Below are 24544 nucleotides of genomic sequence, written 5' to 3'. Positions count from 1 at the left end.
AAGCATGTTTTTTTTTCTCCTGTCGCTTAGAAATCAGGAATTCAATGACATCATTCGTAGAGTTGAATAAAAATGAGTCCGACCGCATGGATTCTTACCAACGCCTCAAAGCAAACACTGTCTAGTCGCTAGGCTTTGTTATTGTCTCTGTTTGGCATGCTGGTGTGAAAGAGAGTCTGGTGTGAGCTACCTGGATGTGTCTGGATGTGGGAAAGCATGCTGGCAAGATGCACTGGCTGCGGGTGAGTGGCTGAGCACTGGAGTTCAGAGGTCATCAGCAGTACGCGTACATCTCCCATCAAGCAGACGCTGTTTTTACCGGGCACGTTGGCGTCGGTTAGGTCCAAACACTATAGGGGGGCCCACAATGCACCTCTGCCGTGTTAATGAAACCATCTCCCCGTCTAAGACACTCTGGGACCAGATAAGACTTGAGGAAGAGTGTGAGGTTGTTATATCTGTTTCTCTGGTGATAACTCCAGGCTGTTTCTCTGGTGATAACTCCAGGCTGTTTTTCTGGTGATAACTCCAGGCTGTCAGTTGCCCTTCCTTCCTGCTAGTTCATTTGACTCAAGCCATCTCAGGACTTTTGACATCCACTACCTCTGTCAAGTGTCAGACATTGTCAGTATGCTGATGTCATTGTCTAATATATGATATATTCCCCGTACAAGAAATGTCTGGTGATAATAGAAAAAATATGATCAGCGGTCTCATCTGAAATTAAATTGAGGTCTTCAGAGAGGTCTCTTTTATGTTATGAGGGGATGAATGGGTTTTTTATGTTCACACTTCTCCCCCATTCCCAGTGTTCAGATGCATTAATAACCCCTCATTAGTGTGTGTGTGTGTGTGCGTGAGTGTGTGTGTGTGTGTGTGTGTGTGTGTGTGTGTGTGTGTGTCGCGTGTGTGCGTGCATGTGTGTGTGTGCACGTGTGTGTGTATGTGTGCATGTGTGTGTGCGTGCGTGCGTGCGTGTGTGCTTGTGTGTGTGTGTGTGTGTGTGTGTGTGTGTGTGTGTGTGTGTGTGTGTAAATGCCTACTCTTCCAGGGACATGGGCTGCTAAAAGCGGCCCTCTTTTATATAGGTCTCTGTCTGCTCTCATCTAAAACAAATTAGAGATCAGCAGCAGAGAGAGATGCGCGCCCCCCCTCCATTTACCAGGAGCATCCCTGTCGATCTGCTCCATCTCTCTCTCCGTCTCTCTCTCTCCGTCTCTCTCTCTGTCTCTGTCTCTCTCTCTCTCTCTCTCTCTCTGTCTCTCTCTCTCTCTCTCTCTCTGTCTCTCTCTCTGTCTCTCTCTCTCTTTGTCTCTCTCTCTCTCTCCGTCTCTCTCTCTGTCTCTGTCTCTCTCTGTCTCTCTCTCTGTCTCTCTCTCTCTCTCTCTCTGTCTCTCTCTCTCTGTCTCTCTCTCTCTTTGTCTCTCTCTCTCTCTCTGTCTCTCTCTCTGTCTCTCTCTCTCTCTCTCTCCCTGTCTCTCTGCCTATCAGAGGCATGTTGAGGGAAATTACTGTTTTTATGCTGCCTTTCTCTGGAGGCTCTCAAACGTTGGCGGTCCTTTGTGATCCCGTCCTGAGTGATTATCCAGAGAAGAACATGTTCCAAAATGATCCACTTCACACTATCAATTAAAAAGTCCAGGCTACGATTTCAAGCACTCAAAAACAAGCGTTTAATTTTAAAAAAAAATGTTGTGTTGATGTTGATTGCCAAGTATAGTAGGCTATGCAGCAAATAAAACCTAAAATCTCTTTTACATTTTCCCTTTGATGGAAATATATATTTTTAGATGCTCTAAATTTGTGAAGATATTGTGTGGTGGGTCATTGAGATCAGTCAAAAATCAAATGTAAAAAAAAAATCAATGATAATTCACAGACTATGAAAGTCAATGAATAATCATTCATGTACAAAAAATATTGCTGAATGCACATTTCCTTATCCGTGTGACAGAGGGGATTGTAAAATTACAATTAAACCATGTTTGTTTGCATTCAGGTCACAAGCATGGTAAGTATGGCGTTTTGTTAAACCTGTGTTTTGTTCAACCTGCTTCTCTGCCAGGCCTCTCGCTGCTGCTTCCGCCGTGGTCGGTAGTACCGTCGCTACTGCCCGGCCATGCCTGCCTAGTCCGCCATGTCCACCTAGTCCGCCATGTCCACCTAGTCTGTGGGTCTCTGTGTCGTCCACCTTCCCAGCGCTTGACCAGTCCCAGCTCACCAGCATGCTCACCCTGCCTCCCTAGCGATGGCCTCAGATCAATACTGATTATAGTTTATCTGAGACAGCGTCGGTAGTGTTATTACTGTTGTGTTGTGTTAACATTAACACCCTCTAGACGAGGGCTGTATTAGAACACAGCAGAAACGAACAGAGAAGGACAGAACTCTAGGATCAGAACTTGCTTGTAAGTGCATACCTGTGCTAACCATTGTACATTGGAATTCGATTCCAACTTCATTGTCTGATACATTCCTTTTAAAAAATCCTTGTGTTTGATGGCTGTTTTCACTTTTAACATGCTGGCTGTGTGTTTGGCGGGGGGGGCTATAGTGCTCTGTGTGTGTTCAGAGCCAGGCTGTTGTTTCGGTCGTTCTGTGCCCCTCCCCTCCTCTCTGTAAGTGCTGAGCCCTTTGTGATGCCGTTGAAGGATCAGTCGGTGAAGGACAAGGCGCTCCAGAGCATGGCCTCCATGTCGTCGGCTCAGATCGTCTCTGCTACCGCCATCCACAACAAGCTGGGCCTGCCGGGCATCCCGCGCCCTGCCTTCCCCGGGGCGGCGGGGGTAAGAACGCCGTCGGCAAACCCCCCCTCCTACCCCCACCATCGCCACTATCAGTCCACTCAGACCGGACCCCCCCCCCCGGTCCGCGTTCCCCAGCCAAGCACACCGCCGACACCCTGGCCAAATCACATTACACACAGCAGGGGGCTGCTACACTGCCCCTATCAGATAAGCACGCAGTCAAAACAAATGTTGTGAGAGATAACTCCACATCCATCTTTGATCTAACAGTAAAATGCTCTTTTGGATGTGTTATTTTTGTGATCTATTCATTTCTCTCCTTCTCCAGTTTTGGCAGGGCATGATATCGGCCGGCCAACCTGGATCCTCACAAGAGTGAGTATGACGTTCTGCTTTGAGAAAGACGTACCGTAACATGAGTGTATGTCTCTTATCTTCCCGTATCAGCTCTCTCTCTCTCTCTCTCTCTCCCTCTCTCTCTCTCTTTCTCTCTCTCTCTCTCATACTACACCTGGGCTGCGTTTCCCAGAGGCATCGTAGCGCTGCGTTCATCGTAGGTGAACGCCATAGGTAAGCTACACTGTAGCGCTACGATGCCTCTGGGAAACTCAGCCCTGAACTCTCAATTGGACTTTTTGTTCAGTATCTTTCTTAGCGGGCTCAGGGTCTGAAGGTGCTATACTGTACCATGGGTGCCCAATACCTCGACGGTGAGCGTCCAGCAGATCTCAGGGGCAGCGCTGGTAGATCTCCAGATCTCCTTAAAAAAAAAGCTGTTAAAAAAAATGTTGAAGTCGGTGTGTGGCGGCAAAGTGCCTAGTAGACAGTCATGTGACCCTGCTTGTACAAATGAGCAGCTTTTGCCTCTTGCTACTTCTAGATTACAAGTGTGACAATTTTGTAGGCTACTGCAGTTTTGCTTGCTAGCTGAGTATGTTCTTAGTGTGGGACGATTTCATCATGTTTAGGCTAATGGGCGTTGTACATCCATAAACTCTTGAAAACGAACTACTTGGTTTTCATGAATTCTACTTTGTTCCACGATCAACTAGACGGCTGATAGAAGCAAAATCACTCAAAAACGTGATGCTAAGTACTCAGAGTAATAATGAGCTGTGTGAGTCGTTTAAGCAGCAAAGAAGACACTCTGACAACTATGCTGACTGTTACCTTGTTACCTGAGGAGATTGTTCAAGGCACTCATACTACAAAGTTAACGATCCTTGGATGTCCATAAGATGTGACGTGACGTGAACTAACCCGCCAATATGAAATGACAAGTGAGGGGAGGCCAAAGGGGGGGGGGGGGTGTCTTGTTGAATCATAGTTGCTCATTTTAAAAGTAGCTCACAAGCCAAAAAAGTCTATACGTTCCAGAGATAGACATCGATGGCTCATGTAGAAACCCTCTCTCTCCCTGTTCTCTGTGTTGTTTCTGAGCAGGTCAGGATGTTATGGTGTCTCAACTGATCATCCTATCCTTCTGATGTTCTGCTTTGTTTCAGCATCAAGCCTTTCGCCCAGCAGTCATATCCCATCCAGCCAGCCGTCACTACAGCCATCTCTAGTAAGATAGAAATATAGATATATAAGATATATAAGTATATAAAATAGTTCTGCTCTTAGTATGAGCAGCAGGTATGATCTATAGGTTATTTACTCAACTCAACTTTATTTATAGAGCTCTTTCAAAACAACCACGGCTGCAACAAAGTGCTGTGCATGAGTAATCATAACTACATAAATACAAACAGTAACAAACAATGAAACAATAAAAAAACAATAAAAGACAGTAGGGCAATTAAAACAGGAGCAAAGTCTCATGCCAGGTTGAAAGCCAAGGAATAAAAATGGGTTTTAAGACTCGATAGATAGATAGATAGATAGATAGATAGATAGATAGATAGATACAGTAGATAGATAGATAGATAGATAGATAGATAGATAGATAGATAGATAGATAGATAGATAGATAGATAGACAGACAGACAGACAGACAGACAGACAGATAGATAGATAGATAGATAGATACAGTAGATAGATAGATAGACAGACAGACAGAGACAGACAGACAGACAGACAGATAGATAGATAGATAGATAGATAGATAGATAGATAGATAGATAGATAGATAGATAGATAGATAGATAGATAGATAGATAGATAGATAGACAGATAGACAGATAGACAGACATACTGTAGATAAACATATATAATCAATCATGATGGAGATGCTCTTGGCCAGTGTTCTGTTGATCAGTCCAGAGAGGTGGTTGTTCTGTTGATCAGTCCAGAGCGTGTGGGTTCTTCCTGGTTCTGCAGGCTACGAGCCCACAGCAGCGCCGGCGCCCTCGGTCCCAGCGTGGCAGGGCCGCTCCATCGGCACGTCCAAACTCCGCCTGGTGGAGTTCTCCGCCTTCCTGGAGCAGCAGAGAGACCCGGACTCAGTGAGTTAGGAGGAGCCCCGCCCACATCACAACCGCCCCGCCCACATCACAACCGCCCGCCCACATCACAACCCCCCCGCCCACATCACAACCCCCCCGCCCACATCACAACCCCCCCGCCCACATCACAACGCCCCCGCCCACATCACAACGTCCCCGCCACACGCTCACACACTCACCCGTTCACACACACGCTCACACACTCACCCGTTCACAAACACACTCACACACTGACGCCGGCCTCAGAAGCGAGGCGGACACACGTGTGAGACAGGTCCCTCATAGCCGTGCCGTGCGTCATTATCATAAACGTCTGCTTCGCAGTAGCCTGAACCAACGTCTTAAACGGACCCTGTGAATAGATTGAAAGCCTGTGACGCTGTCCCTGTCTGTCCATGAGTCAGCCCAGATATCAGCAGAGAGACGGGGGGACGCAGACCCAGGTCAGGTCAAGAGAGACACACACCAGCCGCCCGCTGCCCATGCCTCACATATTTTATTGTTTGCTTTGGACGGGAGCAATCCGTCTTGATTTTGTCTACATTCCCCAGAAAATGTTATTTTGCTATTGATATCGCATGACAACTGTCATTAATCTTGCATTTAGCTGAATATCTGAAGCGGTTCTGTTGACCTGAGGCTGTAGAACGGACTACGCAGACGGTCCCAGAAATAAAGGGCAGCAGTGACTTTGAAATAACCCTCACGATAGAAATGTGATATTCTCCCTACCAGAGCCTTATGAAGATGAATCAGATTAGATTATGTAGATATTCCCAGAATCGCTGGTATTCCTCTTGTTTTTGACTCATCATCTCTGATGTAAAACATGTGCTGTGGAGATAGGGCCGGCTGCCTAGTGGAACAGAAACATATTTCGAAAAACAATTACACTTTGTAGAAAAGATGAATATCGCAATATATGCGTTTGTGTGTTTCTCCGAAAGTGTGTCGCCATTTGCCTGATCACCAAAGGATCGTGCCGTGACAGTGATTACGGCCTGGATTGCGTGGCCATGAACTCATTTAAGACTGTGTTTAATCTTTCAGTACAACAAGCACCTTTTTGTGCACATCAGCCAGACGAACCACACCTACAGCGACGCGCTGCTGGAGTCCGTGGACATCCGTCAGATTTATGACAAATTCCCAGAGAAGAAAGGAGGATTAAAGGAGCTCTTTGGAAAGGGACCCCACAATTCCTTTTTCCTCGTCAAGTTCTGGGTGAGCATCTGCTCATTATGTACTGTGTTGCACTGGTTGAGTAACTGCATCTAATGATTATGTGTGTTTGCACGGTACAGTATGGGGTGAACATTTTAAAACAGGATGAAAGGTGTGAATAAAAAGTAAGATGTTTTCATACCTTTCAGGAAAGGTATTTTCAGATAGATTATGTTAAGACTAGTTTTGGACGTACAATGATCAGAATGTAATACTGAAGATATGATATAATGGTATTTAAATCTGATAGCATTTCTACCCCCCCAAATCCGGTCTGTTTTAACTGCTCTTATATTAGCAGAAGGGCAGTGTGTGTGTGTGTGTGTGTGTGTGATGGGGGGGGGGGGGGGGTGAAGAGGTTGTGTGTGTGTATGTGTGTGTGTGTGTGTATGTGTGTGTGATGGGGGGGGGGGGGGGGGTGAAGAGGTTGTGGATGTGTGGGTGAGTGTGTGTGTGTGTGTGTGTGTGTGTGATGGGGGTGGGGAGGTTGTGGTTGTGGACGTGTGGGTGAGTGTGTGTGCGTGTGTGTGTGTGTGTGTGTGTGTGTGTGTGTGTGTGTGTGTGTGTGATGGGGGGGTGAAGAGGTGGATGTGTGGGTGAGTGTGTGTGTGTGTGTGTGTGAATGTGTGTGAGTGTGTGTGTGGATGGGCATGTTTTCCATCTGCTGAACCGATGTGGATGATATAGTCATCCCATTCTTGTTCTACTCCTCATTTGAGACTAAGGTGACTAAACCACTCAACACTCAATGAATCACCGAGGTTATACTATGTGTTCAACCTAGTGAGGAGGAAAACAGAAAGTCTTGAGGCAATCAGATGGAAAACACAATATTTATTATTTAGGAAGGTGTAAATCAGTCAGGTCTGACCCGACCATTGGAGCAGTGTAAAACGTCCTCACCATTCTGAGCTAATTCATCATTTGTTTGGGTTGATCAGTGAATGGACCGACCCAGTGAAGATGGCTCTGTGTGTCTGCAGAATGCACGCTGCTATATTTGGACTGCAACAATGGTGTGACCTGATTGCAGTCCTAATGACTGTTTAAACATGCCATGTCTTTTCTCCCCCTGATGCAAAACAATAACTAGCGGCAGCCAACAAAGTGGGCCTCGTATCAGCCGGGCCAAGCCTCGCTAAAGTTCCTTTTGAAGTGACCGGCCAATCTGAATTTCAAATGAAAGACATAATCTGCACAATAATGAAAGTGTAAGAGCTCTGCGTGGTGAAGGAGCAGTCGTGGTAGAAGGACGGCTCCCGTGTTTGTGGTGGTAATGAACATGATGGCCAGGTCACCCAGAGAGGATCTTTTTTATAAGCACAATCAGCCTTTTAAGATAACTTCATTTAATCTTCCTTACTTGATCCAAAAAAGGATGCATTCACATGGTAATTTTCGTGAGGGGGGGGGGGTATCCTAGAATTGTTCTAATTAAAATCAAATCCAGTCAGTTCAAACAGACAAGGGTGGCGTGGTTATCTGAATAATTCTACTTCAACCAGCTGATTGATAACTGTGGTAGGCACTCATTTGTCTATTACCAGACAACAATTCCATGTAATTATATTTTGATCATCTATTCAGATTGCTGACATCATGCTAATTGTCACTGTGTTCCTTTCGGTTCCACGGTTTCCAGACCATGTTTTTGTGTTTGTGTTCCGCAGGCCGACTTAAACTGCAACATCCAGGATGAGGCGGGGGCGTTCTACGGCGTGAGCAGCCAGTACGAGAGCTCCGAGAACATGACCATCACCTGCTCCACCAAGGTCTGCTCCTTCGGGAAACAGGTGGTGGAGAAGGTTGAGGTGAGGTCGGACACACTCTCACACTAATGAGACGGGCTCAGACTATGGGATTTTTGGGCCGATTTATCCCAGATTCATCCCTCCCGACAATCGGAGGAGAAATCTGGTCTGGAACGTTGGTCGGGGCCGATGATCGGCCCAGATGATCTTGTAATGTGAGGGGTTTCCAATCTTATACCTCCCGATCGGCTCACAGACCCATTGGGGCGGCCCTGATAATATCAAACATGTTGATATTTAAGATTGATATTTAAGATTATTACGTCCCGACTTTACAAGTGAGACGCCGAGACCAGTGGTTCCTTGCTCCCTCGGGCACGATAAGATCCTGTAGTGTGTGATGAGCCGTTATTTTCAAATCTTCAAATCCCACCAACAACACACTCTCACACTAACACTGACCAGCACCTGCCCACCAACAACACACTCTCACACTAACACTGACCAGCACCTGCCCACCAACAACACACTCTCACACTAACACTGACCAGCACCTGCCCACCAACAACACACTCTCACACTAACACTGACCAGCACCTGCCCACCAACAACACACTCTCACACTAACACTGACCAGCACCTGCCCACCAACAACACACTCTCACACTAACACTGACCAGCACCTGCCCACCAACAACACACTCTCACACTAACACTGACCAGCACCTGCCCACCAACAACACACTCTCACACTAACACTGACCAGCACCTGCCCACCAACAACACACTCTCACACTAACACTGACTCGCCCTCGTTCTTCATCTTGAACGCTGGTTGTACTTCTGTTGACGGCGCTGTGTATTGATGGTTCATGGTGGTCATCTGTAGGTTTGTGGTGATAATATTGTGCGTGGAGATCATCTGTATGTCTGTGGCTTGTAATGGTGTACTTTGTGTGCCTCTCGTTGGTGAAATTCCTCCTCCTGCAGACGGAATACGCACGGTTCGAGAACGGACGCTTTGTCTACAGGATTAGCCGGTCTCCCATGTGTGAATACATGATCAACTTCATCCACAAGCTCAAACACCTGCCTGAGAAATACATGATGAACAGCGTACTGGAGAACTTCACCATCCTACTGGTAAACATGCCTCCCCCTCTCTCTGCCTCTATCTCCCTCTCTCCCTCCCTCTCTCTCTCTCTCTCTCTCTCCCTCTCTCTCTCTCTCCCTCTCTCTCTCTCTCTCTCTCTCTCTCTCCCTCTCTCTCTCTTCCTTTCTCTCTCTCTCTCTCTCTCTCCCTCCCTCTCTCTCTCTCTCTCTCCCTCTCTCTCTCTCCCTCTCTCTCTCTCTCTCTCTCTCTCTCTCTCTCTCACACACACACCTTTTAATATTTTTTAGTCTGTGGTCTAATACCTTCCTCCTCGTCCTGTCTGGGGGGAGTTGTGGGTCTTTCCAGGCCGGGACGAGCTGCCCTGCTGCTCCTACATTCCTCACATTCCCCAGGGAGGCTGGCTTCTCTGCAGGGAGGGAGGGAGGAAGGGAGAGATGGAGGGAGGAGGGAGGGATGGAGAGAAGGATGGAGAGATGGAGGGAGGAATGGAGAGGAGGAGGCAAGGATGGAGAGATGGGGGGTGGGAAAGGGGGGGTCAGACCCCTGTTCTTAGGCATCACATGTTCTGCACAAGACCTTTTTGTAACGCGTGTGTGGGTGGGCGTGTTGTGATGGACAGCTATCACAGGGCTTTTCTCTCTCCAGAGCCAGGCCTCGTCCTCTGGGGGCCGGACTCACCCTCAGAGGCCACGCCTCCTCTCTGCTGGGGGAGGGGGGATGGTCCTGGAGTGTGTGTGTCATGGAGTGAGTGTGTGTGTGAGTGTGTGTGCATGTGAGAGAAAGACGAAGAGAGAGACACAGTGAGACGATGAAGGAGGGAGAAACAGAGAGAGAGAGAGAAACAGAGAGAGAGAGAAACAGAGAGAGAGAGAGAGAGAGAGATAGAAACAGAGAGAGAAAGAGAGAGATAGAAACAGAGAGAGAGAGAAACAGAGAGAGAGAGAAACAGAGAGAAACAGAGAGATAGAAAGAGAGAGATAGAAACAGAGACAGAGAAAGAGAGAAAGATAGAAACAGAGAGAGAGAGAAACAGAGAGAGAGAGATAGAAACAGAAAGAGGGAGATGGAGAGAGAAAGAGAGAGAGGGACAGAGACTCAGAGAGAGAGAGAGAGAGAGAGGGACAGAGAGACTCAGAGAGAGAGAGAGGGACAGAGAGACTCAGAGAGAGAGAGAGAGGGACAGAGACTCAGAGAGAGAGAGAGAGGGACTCAGAGAGAGAGAGAGAGAGAGTAGGAGAGAGAGGATGTAGCTAACGTGCTGTCCTGTCCCATTGCGTTCCAGGTGGTCACAAACAGGGACACCCAGGAGACGCTGCTGTGTATGGCGTGTGTGTTTGAGGTGTCGAACAGCGAGCATGGCGCTCAGCACCACATCTACCGGCTGGTCAAGGAATGAGACCCCCCCCCCCCCCACACCCCTTTACATAGACTTACGAACCTCCAGACAAGTGGCAGTGCCTCTCGCTGAAAAACACACCTACAATGCTTCTCAGTCATATTCGAGTGAAGCCTGTATTGTTATTAATTTCCTGTTTTGTTTATTAATGTATACGTTTGATGTTTTGACTGCAGCTGTGAATTGCGGTACAGTTGTTTCATGTTTTGATACAGGAGTAATTCTTTCATTTATAAGGATGTGGAGTCAATCTCTGTTAAGATGTACATAGAGTATATAAAGAGGCAGTATCTGAGGAATCAGTTGGTTGGGGTTTAATTGGGTCAACAGACCAACGTGTATCTTGTCTTTTCCGGCTTCGATTATGTAATGTACACTAAGAAAAAACAACAAAGATGTTAGCCTTCTTTCCATGGGTTACGTGAACTACGTAATGTATGAGTGTGCTCTGTACGTCTGTAGTTGATCAGCTGTGAGTGTTTTACAATTTACAAACATATACACACAACCGGTAGGTTTTCCAAAGAAATGTATTTTAACATGAAACAGAATAACATAACACTAAAATAAAGTTAGTCTAAGCTAAAATAAAGGTATCTCCTAACTAAACACAGCTTTCAGGAGAAACAAACACTCATCCCTGTTTAAACACTCCCTGTCTCAGACACTCACAGTCTCTCGTTGCATCTGCCACCACAGTCCTGAGCTGAAAACGGCCCTTCTCTTGTGAAAACATGAAAGCACTACTTAAGCTACTCTGAGTGGACTGTCACCTTGTCCTAAGCACTTGGTTCCCCCTCTAGGACATGCCTTAGATAATTATCTTTAAATAATCATGAGACGATGTGTCCCTACTAGACAGCAGGCCTTGTTCAGTATGCCGTGGCATTGCCCCTGAACAGAGGATGCATTTTTCAATCTCAGTTGTTGTTTTTTTCTTTTTTTTTCCCCTCTCTCTTTCTCTGGTCATTGTAATTTCCTAGAGTCCTGTCCAGAATGTTGCTGCCTTTCCATTCACACAAGCCCTGACTCTGTGGCCTACACCAGTACCCAGCCTTAAAATGTGTCATGGCGATTGTGTGAATTCCAAAAGATGCCACTAAAGCTGTGATCTCTTTACTAAGCTGGAAGACTCAATTTTTCCACAATACGTAGGAATTCTACAGTACAACCTGCCAAAGTGTAACAGTGTACAGTGCCTTAGTATATGTTGTAACATTGACCTTGGTTCACTTTTGAGAATGTCTTTTGTTTTTAACACTGACATCAGATGTGTGAAGAATCACTTGCCAATATTACATATTGGTACAAAATGTTACAGTTTTTTAACGGTATACAGAAAATAAGAACTGACTTTGCCTTTCCTACTGTAAAAGACCAAAAATCACAGCCTATCCAGCACTGTAACAAGGAAGTGCCTTTGTTTTGGAATCTCTCCAGCTTGGAAAAGACAGAAATTAGGAATGAAGTGATGCTGAACCAAAAACAAAGATGTTAGTGAAACCAATCACCACATTGCCTTTCTGAAGGTTTGTAACATGGCATGGGACAGTCAGTGGATGGCGTGAAATAAATTATATATATTGATTCTTACTACTACAATATAATTTGGTATTTTTAATGGTGTTAAAAAGAGCCATTCTATTTGTATAGTTGACGTGTGTGAAAAAGCCTGTTGGAGGTGACAGCTACTGCCAGACTACAGGATGCTGACTCATCCCAGCAGAGGTCACACAGGCTGACCCTTGGACCCTAAGACAGATTCTCCCACATCGTTTTTTCCTTCTGAAATTATATTTACAGTATCTAAATGTATCTTCTTCTAAGAAACGCTAAATTGTTGCAGACAATGTTTTCCGGAAGATGCAGACAAAGTTAGTTCGATTTACTCAGTATTTTCACTACAGTCCCGAGGAAACTGTGGAGTTCAGTAGACGTGTTTTATTTTATGTTTTTTCTCCCTTTATGCCCTTGTGTACCCGTTGACGTTTATTGATGACTTAACTGGGATGGTTCCTGTGTTCCTGTTCTCCGTGTGCGTGTGTGTATATGGTTTTGTGATGACGTTGTCGGTGTAGTCCAAGCCCCGAGGGGTGTTGATGCTGTTACTGCTGCGCTGCTGGTACACTGACATGCTAGCTCCATCCTGAGGAGAAGGACTGACCCTGCCGGGCCCCTGGGGGCCGCATGACTGACCCTGCCTGGCCCCGGGCCTCTGGGGGCCGCACGACTGACCCTGCCTGGCCCCGGGCCCCTGGGGGCCGCATGACTGGCCCTGCCTGGCCCCGGGCCCCTGGGGGCCGCACGACTGACACTGCCTGGCCCTGGGCCCCTGGGGGCCACATGACTGACACTGCCTGGCCCCGGGCCCCTGGGGGCCGCACGACTGGCCCTGGGCCCCTGGGGGCCACACGACTGACACCTTTGATAGGATGAACGTCCGGAGCAAACAGGCGACGAATCGTGGATGCGTAAAGGAATCTCCACACAGACATATCAGCAGTTTAGCTCTTGTTATTTGTTTGTAATTTTGTCTACGTGTAGGTACTGGTACCTTTTTGTTTCATTACCATTTAAGATGTTGGCTTTAAAAGTGAACTTTTACATAGTTCAGATAGTATCTTGAAAAACAATAACTATTGCGTTTGTGTGCAGAGAATTTTTTGTAAAAAGGTGCTTTGTATAAAATTATATCCTGGCTTTTCTTGGTACAGAAGTGTGATATCTTTTCATATCCATGACAGTAAATCAATGGAGCAAGGGAGAGAAAAGAGAATGTGCTGTGTGTATGTGTCTACTGCATATGGTCTTGTCTTTGCTCTGTGACATTTTAATGCCTTCTTGATAAAGTGGTAGGTATTTTGTAGCTTTCTAGATACTTTGTATGTATACATTATTGAAGTTAAATAAATCAGGAAAGAAATTCTGAATTGTCCTCCTTTTTCTTCCTCTGTTCTCAATGAATCTGATATTCAGACAATTTCCTTACATTTTACACTTTAAGACATTCTCAATTTACAAACAAATCATATCAGCTGCACCAATTACACATTCACAGTAGAGGGCGCCATTTCCTCTATACGACCTAGTATCTCAGGCCCCCACCTCAATATCTAATATATATTCCATATAGATGTGCAGTCTGTGACCCATTTCAAAAGACATGCATTCAATATAATGCATTTATATTAGCCAGTATCACTCAGTGACGGGTATAGTAAATTTTGGGGCCTACAAGCAGATTTTTTCACAAACGGTAATGAAATCCAACACTTGAGGGAGCCATTGCCAAATGAGAAGCTACATTACTAGCCCCCAGGACCCCATAAGGCTGAAGTAAGTTACTGCAGTTCAGCGGTTGTGCTTATTAAGGACATGTGCTTATTCTGAAACACGTCCATGAACACCAGAAGAGCATGTTGCTGTGTCTCAGTGGCTATTCACAGTTGGTCTGCCACCTTTTCAAACACACGCATGTTTTCATTCATTCTCATAGCACAGCTCTATCTGGGAGGTTCTAATGGGGTTTTCTCATGCAGGACTTGTGTGTGGTTTGCTAATGTTGAGAAAGAACAGATCAGAAGCCTGGTAGGAGCCCTTTCCTCTACACACTGATGGCACTGACACATCATGGACGCAGTCACAGTCATCCATGATCGGAGGGGATGAGTACAGTAGATGAGGATGATACTGATATGACTATAGCCTACTATGGATAGAAAATTGCCAGTTTGGGAATCGTAAATGTCAAGAATGACAAAAATGCCAATGTACATGTACCTGTAGCTACTTGTTACACATGGCAAATAAACGTTCTATTCTATTCTTCTGAGGGTCACACAGAGCACCTCGGTGGTCTGCATGCATACAGGGGGGATCTGGCGAGCTGATGAATCCAGGCTACAGGCAGACTAATCTTCCCAGGGGTCACAGTACTGCTGGTGCCCAGGGAGCTCTGCAACACACAGCTGCAGCTCAGATTAATTTAGGATGATGAGATGATGTTTTTACTCAGCCCAGGATCACCGATAACAGAGACTATATGCAGTCTACGTTGTACAGTAGCCTACTGTATGTGGCAATGTACAGTAATCACATGACAGCTGGCGTTGACTGACAGCTTTAGAGCATCCAGTAGCACATGCAGCAACATTAAAGCTCAATGAGATTTTTTTTATAGTTCAATGTTCACCTTTACTTGCTATTAGTTTATGAATTGGCCTTAGCAAGACCCCAAAAAACATTTTCGTGACATAAGACTGCATGAGACTCTTTGCATGAGACTAATTTATTATTTTAGAATTTCGGTGTACTGGCTAGTACACTGGCGAGAAATCTTGTGATGGAAGCGGAAGTGACGCGTTTTTCGTGTCACAATATCAGGAAGACAACAAACACTTCGCCCCGCGAATTTATCTACATGCACATAAAAGAAAGAAGACCTGTATTTACCTGCATTGAGGGCATCCTTACAGTAAAAGTCCATTGAAGTAGCTACAATCTTCCAATCCAGTCTGCTCCACGCACGTTTGTTATCATATTTTTTTCCCATCATAGGGAGGGAAAGTGAAAACATGCGCCCCTAGCAGATTTGTTCCTATCGGAGAGGAGTTTCAATGTAAACTCCCATAGACCGGATTTTCTAATAATTACTACGAAGCCATTTCGGTGAAGTTATCAAAACAAAAACTTGTGAGTGTCTTTACAGTAATAACCTACTAACCGTGAGAATTTCAAACAGTATTTCGCCTTCTTTCAAATTTTCGAAATTGCTCCATTCCTCCAGTCAAAGTCAATGCAATTTAAGAAAAATATTTTCATAATTCGGATTGTGATTGAAAATCAACTATGATCACCAGAATCAATAAAGTTTGTCTCCAAGTATTTTCCGTTTAAGGCATTCTACTAACTTTTCGGTGTCGACCAAGATATAATTTTTCAAAAGACGTTTCTATGAGAAATCCCATTCATTCTCTCGGCATTAGGAACGCTACCACTAGGGGGCGATGAAATTACTTTCCCTCCCTATTACAGCGAGTGAGTGGGGAATTGTGGGAAGTGTGGTTCTTAAAACGCAGTGCCGATTTTATCACGACCAGAGAGGCCGCCAAAGTGCCGAGATATCTCATGTAGCTTTAACTGGATACAGACCATAGCTGTGCTCGGAATCGCTCCCTATTCACTATATAGTGCACTATATAGGGTGTCAGACATTTTGTTTGTAGTGTCCGAATTCTCCACGGAATTTTCGTTCCCTATATAGTCCACTATTTATTACCCACAATTCACCTTGATTTGCAGGGAACAGTGCATGTACCCTACATTTTCTCCGTTCCCTAAGTAGTTCACTACATGGTGAACCCTATATAGGGAATAGGGAGTGAGGGAACGAGGGAGCGATTCCGAACACAGAGCAGGGGTGTATTAGGGATACAGACAAAGACACCGGAAACTGTATTCCAATGCATTGTCAACAACCTGATTCAAATCAGCAACTGGGAATCTTTCAGGCTAAGATCATTTCCCCATCAGCCTTATATGGACTCACTCATCCATTTCATCTCCGCTCAGACATGCTTGTTTTGGAATCTTAGTCTCAGAGACAGATTTCCTGCCAAAGGCATTCTCTGTAACACTAGGCGAACTCCTTCAGATTAGGGTTAAAAAGCTGTTTCCCCGAAGCCAACAGGAAGTGATCTGATTAACGGGCAGTCTCTGCTAAGCTGATGTAGTTATCGTGTGATGATACAGAGGTCACATGACGCAGGCAGAGCATTGTCGAATCCCAGAGCTGGCGCAGTACAATCGCCTTCCCATCACCATCTGTTGGATCAGGCCCATCCGCCGGGCTAGATATCAGTCAGTATCAGTCTGTGTTTGTCCTAAAGGTTTGTGGATTGCTAAAGCAGATTAATTAGCCTCTGGTCTAATTAAGATTAAGATTAGCTACAATATGCTTTGACTAGTCTATTGAAATGAAATTGTTTAAGCAGGGTTGAAAGATAATGCTCCAATGGCTTATGCATCTGTGTTTGCTATTTATAAAGAGTGTGTTTGCTATGTACTCTATAAAGAGTGTGTTTGCTATTTATAAAGTAAGTAAGTAAGTAAGGAAAACTTTATTTGTATAGCACTCTTCACAGCACGGATGCACAGAGTGCTGCGCAGGGATTAAAAGGGTAGATTAAAAACAATATAAGAAAGCAAGTACAAGTGCAATGACATACTGTACAAACAGAGAGAGTAATACACAGGTAAAGAGAACCACAACAACATAGAAACGACAGACAATACCAAACTCAGCAATCAGAGCTACTAGCAGCCAAAAGCCTGTCTGAACAGGTGCGTTTTCAACAGTTTTTAAAAAGTATTTTCTGAGGCAGAGGCTCTCAAGTCCTGGGGGAGTGCGTTCCAGAGCCTTGGGGCCACTGCCCCAAAAGCCCGGTCACCCTTGATTTTAAGCCTGGTCCGAGGCACCGCCAGGAGCCCCTGGTCAGATGACCTCAGTGACCGGCTGGTTGTGTGAGCGTGGATGAGGTCACCGATGTAGGCGGGGGGCGTGGCCACGGAGGGCTCTGAGGTGAGCAAAGGGGATGTGCAACCCCAGATGTGCAACCCCAGAGGGTTCCAGTATAGAGGATCAATCCGCGTGTTACTTATCTCGTTATGCTTAACTGACATCTTGACAAGTTCCCATGACCCGGTCTAGGCCTACTGTCATGTTTATTTATGTGTACTGATGTAGGCCTACTGTAATTTGTATTTAAAATGTAAAAACCAACTGTTAACTTTTATTCTCATAATGGAAATAGATTATGTCCCATCCTACAGCCTGTATGTTGTCTCCATCACCATTGACATAAACAAACTGTGTAAACTACCATGGCAATAAACAGATCTGAATCTGAATCTCATATAATTAATTCATATTCTTTATATTAAATAGTTAAAATTATAAAGTATAAAAACAATGAATGATTAAATTATCATTATCAACCTATCAACCTCAACCTCATTCTCGGTTGCTGGTTCTGGTTCGGCTCAGGGTGAGAACTTGCTGGGCGGTGGAGGCTGAAGTTTGGGCTGCAGTTGAAGTTGTCACGTGATCAGCATAAGTGGTTGTGCGCGCACCGCTCGAGGAACGCAGTTTGGTCTGTTAACGTCTGAGCAGAGCGAACACATGGGCTGCCCAACTCTGGAGAAAGAACAGCTCGGGACATTATGGATACACTTTTTGGCAGGTCGTCAAAAGAGACTTTCTTTTCTAATCTCTCAATGTTATTACTTTTACTTTTGGACTGAAGTGGATTTACAATCAATTTAGCACTTAAATGCCAAGCGATTTTCTTAATCGGTTCCCCTCATTAGAAAGATAAGTATTCCAGATAAGGGGATATTTGTTTAATCTTAAAATGGAATCCGAGGAAAGTAAGATCTCCGTGTGGGTCTGCCGAGAGGAGAAACTTGTCTCCGGATTGTCAAAACGCACCACCTGTGCTGATGTCGTCAAAGTTCTCCTGGATGACCAGAACCTGCAACCATGCGTCTCCGCAGCGATGCTCTCTGGGTCGCCACAGAACTACTGCATCGTGGAGAAATGGAGAGGATTCGAGAGGATCTTGCCAAACAAAACGAAAATTCGGCGTCTTTGGTTTGCTTGGGGAGAGGAGCAGGAGAACGTGAGATTTGTGTTGGTAAAAAATGAAGCTTCTTTGGCGAACCACGGACCCCGGAGCGCAGAGGCGCGCGTGGTGCTTAGCAAAGAGAGCCCGTGCGTTCACAAGGGGACAGCGAGAGCCACCATGGGGTTCTCACCCGAGAAACAACGTAGGATTGTTAGGAAGGCGTTCAGAAAGTTGGATAAAATTAATAAAAAGCGGGCCCAAGCTGCGTCTAAAGACGCGTCCTCTGGGGAGAAAATGGAGACGTTGGTTCATCTGGTCATTTCACAGGACCATAACATCCGTCAACAGATCCAGAGAATTAAAGAACTGGACAGGGAGATTGAAAAGTATGAGGCTAAAGTCCACTTTGACAGAATGAAAAGGCACGGGATCAATTATGTGCAGGACACATACTTGGTGGATGCGAGTCCCGACGCGCTCTCCGGCCGGGAGGGAGAAAAGCCCTGCTCCGCGGAGGCCGTCGCACAGTTTGAGGAATATGCCCGAAGGTGCGACGAGGTGGTTAGACTCCAGGAGGAACTAGCGGAGCACGAGGCGCTCATGGACAGCATCACCGTCGAGATTCAGGAGGAGCTCAACCAAAGGTGGATGAAGCGGAGGCAGGATGAGCTGTCGAGTAAAGAGGCTGAGTCCACCTCGGGGGAGAGCGCTATGCGCGTATCAGCCGTCCAGGCCGCGGACACAGACACTGTGGGGACAGACACAGAACCAGAGAACGAGATGCTTTTGGAGGAGGAGAGGATCAAAACGCAGCTGGATACGAGTTTATATATAGGACTTCGTCTCAACACGGATTTAGAGGCTATTAAGAACGATTTAAACCTGACTCAGGAGATATGGGGTGCAAAGGAAAAGGAGATAGAGGATTTGCTTGAGAAGGTAAACTCTCTGGATATGGAGGAGATTGAAGGGGCAGCCGGTGCGGATAAGGACGGTAACCCAGTTGTAGCCGAGACAGCAATGGTGCGTCCCTTGGAGACGAAGAGCGAGTGGGTGGAGCAGGCCAGGGGGCTCTCAAAGACGCGCAGCGCCAACGACGACGACTCCGACACGGGCCTGAGCTCCATGCACAGCCAGGACTCGGATAACCCCCCCGTGTGCGAGTCACTGGTTTAGCCAGGGTGCGTCACGATTGACTCTATTTACATACTGAACATTTGGGCCTAACAGCAACTCAGGGATCCGACTGACGCGCCACAGCAATTAACATAGTTTTGTGTCTCAACAAAAACCCTACATTTATTTACTGTTCTGGTGTAGTTTACTCCCCAAAATAATTCAATTAGTTGGTCACTTAGTAAATATGCACTTATATCTACTCACATGCTCTCCGCCTCTCCTCTGAGACGGCTCTAGGATTACCCCAGTCAGTCAGTGTTATCTGTTACTGATAGCATTGACGGTTGATGGTGGGACATCTTCTGGTGTGTTTGCAACACAAAGTAAACAGGATTTATATCAGAAGAACACAAGGGGACAATGTGCACATGCGCAGATCTTTGTAGGGCACGCTGTCTGTGACAGTGACTTCTTTTGGCACACTGACGTCTTGAATATGAAGGGTTTATGATGTACTAAAATAAAGATGACTTATTAAGCTTATGCATGTGCCGTTTGCTTTCTCTTCATGGCTGTAGGAATTGTGAAACTAACAGAATATCAACGGCTCGGTTTCTGAATGTGAGATTAGTGAACAAATATGATGTTAGGGATGTTGTGGACTAAATTAAGCTTTCAAATGTTTTATAGCCAAGGACTGAGCTTCCACTTAGTGAGATAAAACCAGTCCAAAATGTGTTACGTAATATGTCTGTGTTCTTGATGCCATGCATGGATGTGTGTGTATGTGTGTACATGCCTGTGTGTGTGTGTGTGTGTGTGTGTGTGTACATGTCTGTGTGTATGTGTGTGCGTATGTGTGTGTGTATGTGTGTGTACATGTCTCTGTGTGTGTACATGTCTGTGTGTGTGTGTGTGTGTACATGTGTGTGTATGTGTGTGTGTGTGTACATGTCTGTGTGTATGTGTGTGTATGTGCATCATGTGTGTGTGTGTGTGGATGTGTGTGTGTATGTCTGTGTGTGTACATGTCTGTGTGTATGTGTGTGTATGTGCATGTGTGTGTCTGTGTGTGTGTGCGTGAGTGTGTGTGTGTGTGTGTGTACATGTCTCTGTGTGTGTCGTACATGTCTGTGTGTGTGTGTGTACATGTCTGTGTGTGTGTGTATGTGTGTGTGTGTGTGTGTGTGTGTGTGTGTGTGTGTGGGGATGTGTGTGTGTGTATGTGTGTGTGTGTGTGTGTGTGTGTGTGTGTGTGTGACAGGCGGTGGGTAAGAGAGGAGATCATCATGCAGGGTTTCCAGCCCAGCTCTGTCCACGGTGCTCAGAGTTCAGGGAAGCATTGAGTTGTAAACTTCCAGCAGCTGTTGGAATCACACAGCGTTAAAACCCCAAGCGCTTACATAACCAGCTCCATGTGACCACAGTCCAACTCACACATGCTATGGAGGGAGGGGGGTCAGTGGGGGTCAGTGGAGTTCAGATCAGGGCCCAGGGGGTCAGTGGGGGTCAGATCAGGGCCCAGGGGTTAATTCAGATGAATCTAAAACTCCAGCAAACCTGAGAGGAAAAGAGATCTCAGGCAGATGAAGGCTCATCTGGCCCAGGTGAGAGAGACCAGGCTCTGTGTTCCTCTGACCCAGGTGAGAGAGACCAGGCTCTGTGTTCCTCTGACCCAGGTGAGAGAGACCAGGCTCTGTGTTCCTCTGACCCAGGTGAGAGAGACCAGGCTCTGTGCTCATCTGACCCAGGTGAGAGAGACCAGGCTCTGTGTTCCTCTGACCCAGGAGAGACCAGGCTCTGTGTTCCTCTGACCCAGGTGAGAGAGACCAGGCTCTGTGTTCCTCTGACCCAGGAGAGACCAGGCTCTGTGCTCATCTGACCCAGGTGAGAGAGACCAGGCTCTGTGTTCCTCTGACCCAGGAGAGACCAGGCTCTGTGTTCATCTGACACAGGAGAGAGAGACCAGGCTCTGTGTTCCTCTGACCCAGGAGAGACCAGGCTCTGTGTTCATCTGACACAGGAGAGAGAGACCAGGCTCTGTGTTCATCTGACACAGGAGAGAGAGACCAGGCTCTGTGCTCATCTGACCCAGGAGGGAGAGACCAGGCTCTGTGCTCATCTGACCCAGGAGGGAGAGACCAGGCTCTGTGTTCATCTGACCCAGGAGGGAGAGACTAGGCTCTGTGTTCATCTGACCCAGGTGAGACCAGGCTCTGTGCTCATCTGACCCAGGTGAGACCAGGCTCTGTGCTCATCTGACCCAGGAGGGAGAGACCAGGCTCTGTGTTCATCTGACCCAGGAGGGAGAGACCAGGCTCAGGTCTCACTGGTTCAGATCCATCCCTGCTGAGCTGCTGGTCGGGTCTCCTAAGAGGACGAGGCACTGTGGCCTGCTATCCTCTACTGATCAAGATCAACACCTCACCAAACGCCTCCTGGCAATTCTGTCATAGAGTGTATGTGTGTGTTGATCCTGTCTGTCTGCCTGTCTGGTTCTGTCTGGTTCTGTCTGTCTGTCTTTCTGTCTGTCTGTCTGTCTGTCTGTCTGTCTGTCTGTGTCTGTCTGTCTGCCTGTCTGTCTGTCTGTCTGTCTGTCTGCATGTCTGTCTGTCTGTCTGTCTGTCTGTCTGCATGTCTGTCTGTCCGTCAGTCTGTCTGTTGGCCTGTCCGTCCGTCCGTTAGCCCGTCTGTCTGTCTCTGTCTGTCTGTCTGTCTGCCATTCTGTGAACATCTGGCCAGAAGTATTACTGTACCAGACAGGGTCAACCTGGATTACATTTACATTAGGCTCCTGCCTGCTCCAGATATAGCAAAGTTAAAAAGGGGTTTACAGAGGATTGGAAAACTGTTGTAGACTGCAATAATGGTCTGCAGTATTTACATATGATAGGTCTGTCTTCACCCAATGTGATCTACAATCTACTGTACACTTCATTTTGACACAATTGCTAACAATAACATTAGGGTGGAGATAAGCCTATATTTAACAGAGTGCATTCCTGAGTAGGTATAACACTTTCAGCCTACGTTCTAACCTTTGTGACTACAACACCTATTCACTTACACTTTACCTAACCTTGTAATTACACAGTAGTAAGGGCGCTGTATTATAACATGTAGCACTGTGATATCACGTGTAACTGGGACAGCTAATCCCTTTTTAATGTCCATCAGGGAGCTGTGTGTGGAGCTTGTGGGAAGCTCTAGTCCTGTCTTCTGCCCGTGAAGGTCCAACGAGGAGGAATGCTGTTGAAGTTGCTCCCTGTAGAGACCTGGTGCTTTACTACGCTGGCTCTGAAAACCAGGCCGTTCTCTTTCACAGGCAGATAAGAACAGGCTTGCTCGCCCACCCAACCAGCCTGACATTTAACTAACAATTACACTTGATTTATATGCCAGGAGTCACTCATTCGTGTAAAACACACACACACACACACACACTCACAAACAAATTGTTCACACACCCTCATCGCACACGTAAGGACACGTTGATACACTGTAGTCTTTTCTCCCGTACAACATGAGGATAATGTTTGTTTATTTTTTAACAATACCCACATCAAGGTCCGATGTGGTTCTGGATACTACTCCATGTGAGGAGGGGAACATCCAGTTATCCTGGGTAATCCTGACAACATATAACTACCAATTTCCCCTGGGGGAACACATAACACTAACACAGTGTTAGGCAAAGTCCCTTCACCTGTGAGAGCAGGTCATTCTCTGCTGAGCTCAGGCAGTGTGGGAAAGTCAGTGGCCGCGGCGCTGTTTGGGCAGAGAGGGGTGCAGGGGAGGCGTGTTTAGAGAACCGGGCTTCTCAGAGACCCCCTTCATCTCTCCAACAGCAAACAGGATGCAATTACTGCCATGTCTTTGATCCCTCAGGGATCTCTTCCACTCCCCTGCACTGGGGCTGCCACCTCCCTTTCTCTAATGAGACCCTGCCCCCCCCCCCCGACCTCTCTCCCACCCTCCGACCCCTCTCTCCCCCTCCGACCCCTCTCCCCCCTCCTCCGACCCCTCTCCCCCCTCCTCCGACCCCTCTCCCCCCTCCTCCGACCTCTCCCTCCCCTCCGACCCCTCTCCCCCCTCCTCCAACCCCTCTCCCTCCTCTTCCGACCCCTCTCCCCCCTCCTCCGACCCCTCTCCCCCCTCCTCCGACCCCTCTCCCACCCCCCTGGTCCGAAGTGGGACAGGTATTGGTGTTAATAATGACAGGTATCTCAACACACCTCCAACCATAAATACTGTGTGAGTAGCGGACGTGTGTTGCTGACCCAGGGGGTCCATGGTCCCCCCCCCCCCCAAAGCCCTGCTGCCCTTACCTCCCCCAGGAGGCCCAGCTGAAAACGTGAGCAAGCGTTCACCCAGAGACACAAGCCAGCGCAGTAGAGCCAGATCAGAGATCACTGTAGTGATAATAAACGCTTTCTCACATCTCCCCTTACTGAAGGGATGTTCTGAACTTCTACAATATTTGATGGTTCAGCGGGCGCCGCGTCCATGAACCCAGGATGGGACGCAGGTGCCAATCAAGGCATGGGGCGCTGGTTTTTTTTCCCACTGGCGATGATGTATGTTTGTTTGACAGTGTGAGGGAAAAACATCTACTGGCAAACTGACTTTCCTTACGATTAAACAAAGCTAAAAGCATCCTGTCATACCGTACAATGATCCATTCTTGTTTGGCTGCTGTAACAGCAGGAACACAATATGGAAATCTGAGCCAGTACATCGCAATGCAACCTGGAACCATGACAACTTACATACAAGCCAAACACAGCATAGCACATACAAGACGGTACTGTACTGTAGTAGGCAATCACTTCCCCTTCTAAACAAAATATTCAGCCCTTCAGTTTAATTGTAATTCACTCATGTTTCAGATGCATAATGCCCAGAGTTGATCTTAATGAATGCAGAATAATTCAACTGAAAGCAACGCCCCCCACAAATAAAATATTGGCCAAGTCAAGGGTCCCATAAAGTTTACTTCAAACCGATCTCAAAAAAAGACTCGGATTAGTTGTCCGGATCGATTCTGACAAATCCTAACGCCATTCTGCAGGGTTTCACAGAGGCCACACCCACTCTCACCCTGCAGTGCATCATGGTATA

At 46.7% G+C, this 24544-nt stretch overlaps 2 protein-coding genes across 4 annotated transcripts in view; both read left to right on the top strand.

Annotated features, from left to right (window-relative positions):
- The window catches only part of tead1b (TEA domain family member 1b), a 58076-nt gene extending 44483 nt beyond the window's left edge, over nt 1-13593 (top strand). Inside the window, exons 3-11 of one of the 3 annotated variants that reach the window (XM_084436813.1) lie at nt 2652-2786; nt 3076-3122; nt 3277-3317; nt 4253-4314; nt 5070-5194; nt 6245-6418; nt 8089-8229; nt 9160-9312; nt 10566-13593. In XM_084436813.1, coding sequence (XP_084292939.1) covers nt 2652-2786; nt 3076-3122; nt 3277-3317; nt 4253-4314; nt 5070-5194; nt 6245-6418; nt 8089-8229; nt 9160-9312; nt 10566-10679 — 992 coding nt within the window. In that variant the 3' untranslated portion in view covers nt 10680-13593. Of the gene's footprint in view, nt 1-2630; nt 2787-3075; nt 3123-3276; nt 3318-4252; nt 4315-5069; nt 5195-6244; nt 6419-8088; nt 8230-9159; nt 9313-10565 lie in introns of all 3 variants that reach the window. The other 2 variants (XM_084436812.1, XM_084436814.1) reach the window with 2 other exon arrangements.
- A 4498-nt stretch (nt 13594-18091) lies between these two features.
- On the top strand, nt 18092-19480 carry rassf10b (Ras association domain family member 10b; the record flags this gene model as incomplete). Its single annotated transcript, XM_084436974.1, has 1 exon — nt 18092-19480. One exon carries the CDS (start codon nt 18092-18094, stop codon nt 19478-19480), a length of 1389 nt encoding a protein of 462 aa, XP_084293100.1.
- Nucleotides 19481-24544: the final 5064 nt, after the last annotated feature.

This window comes from Borostomias antarcticus, assembly GCF_949987555.1.
Source record: "Borostomias antarcticus genome assembly, chromosome: 4".
NCBI lineage: Eukaryota > Metazoa > Chordata > Actinopteri > Stomiiformes > Stomiidae > Borostomias > Borostomias antarcticus.
This window is presented reverse-complemented; position numbering and strand designations above follow the sequence as displayed.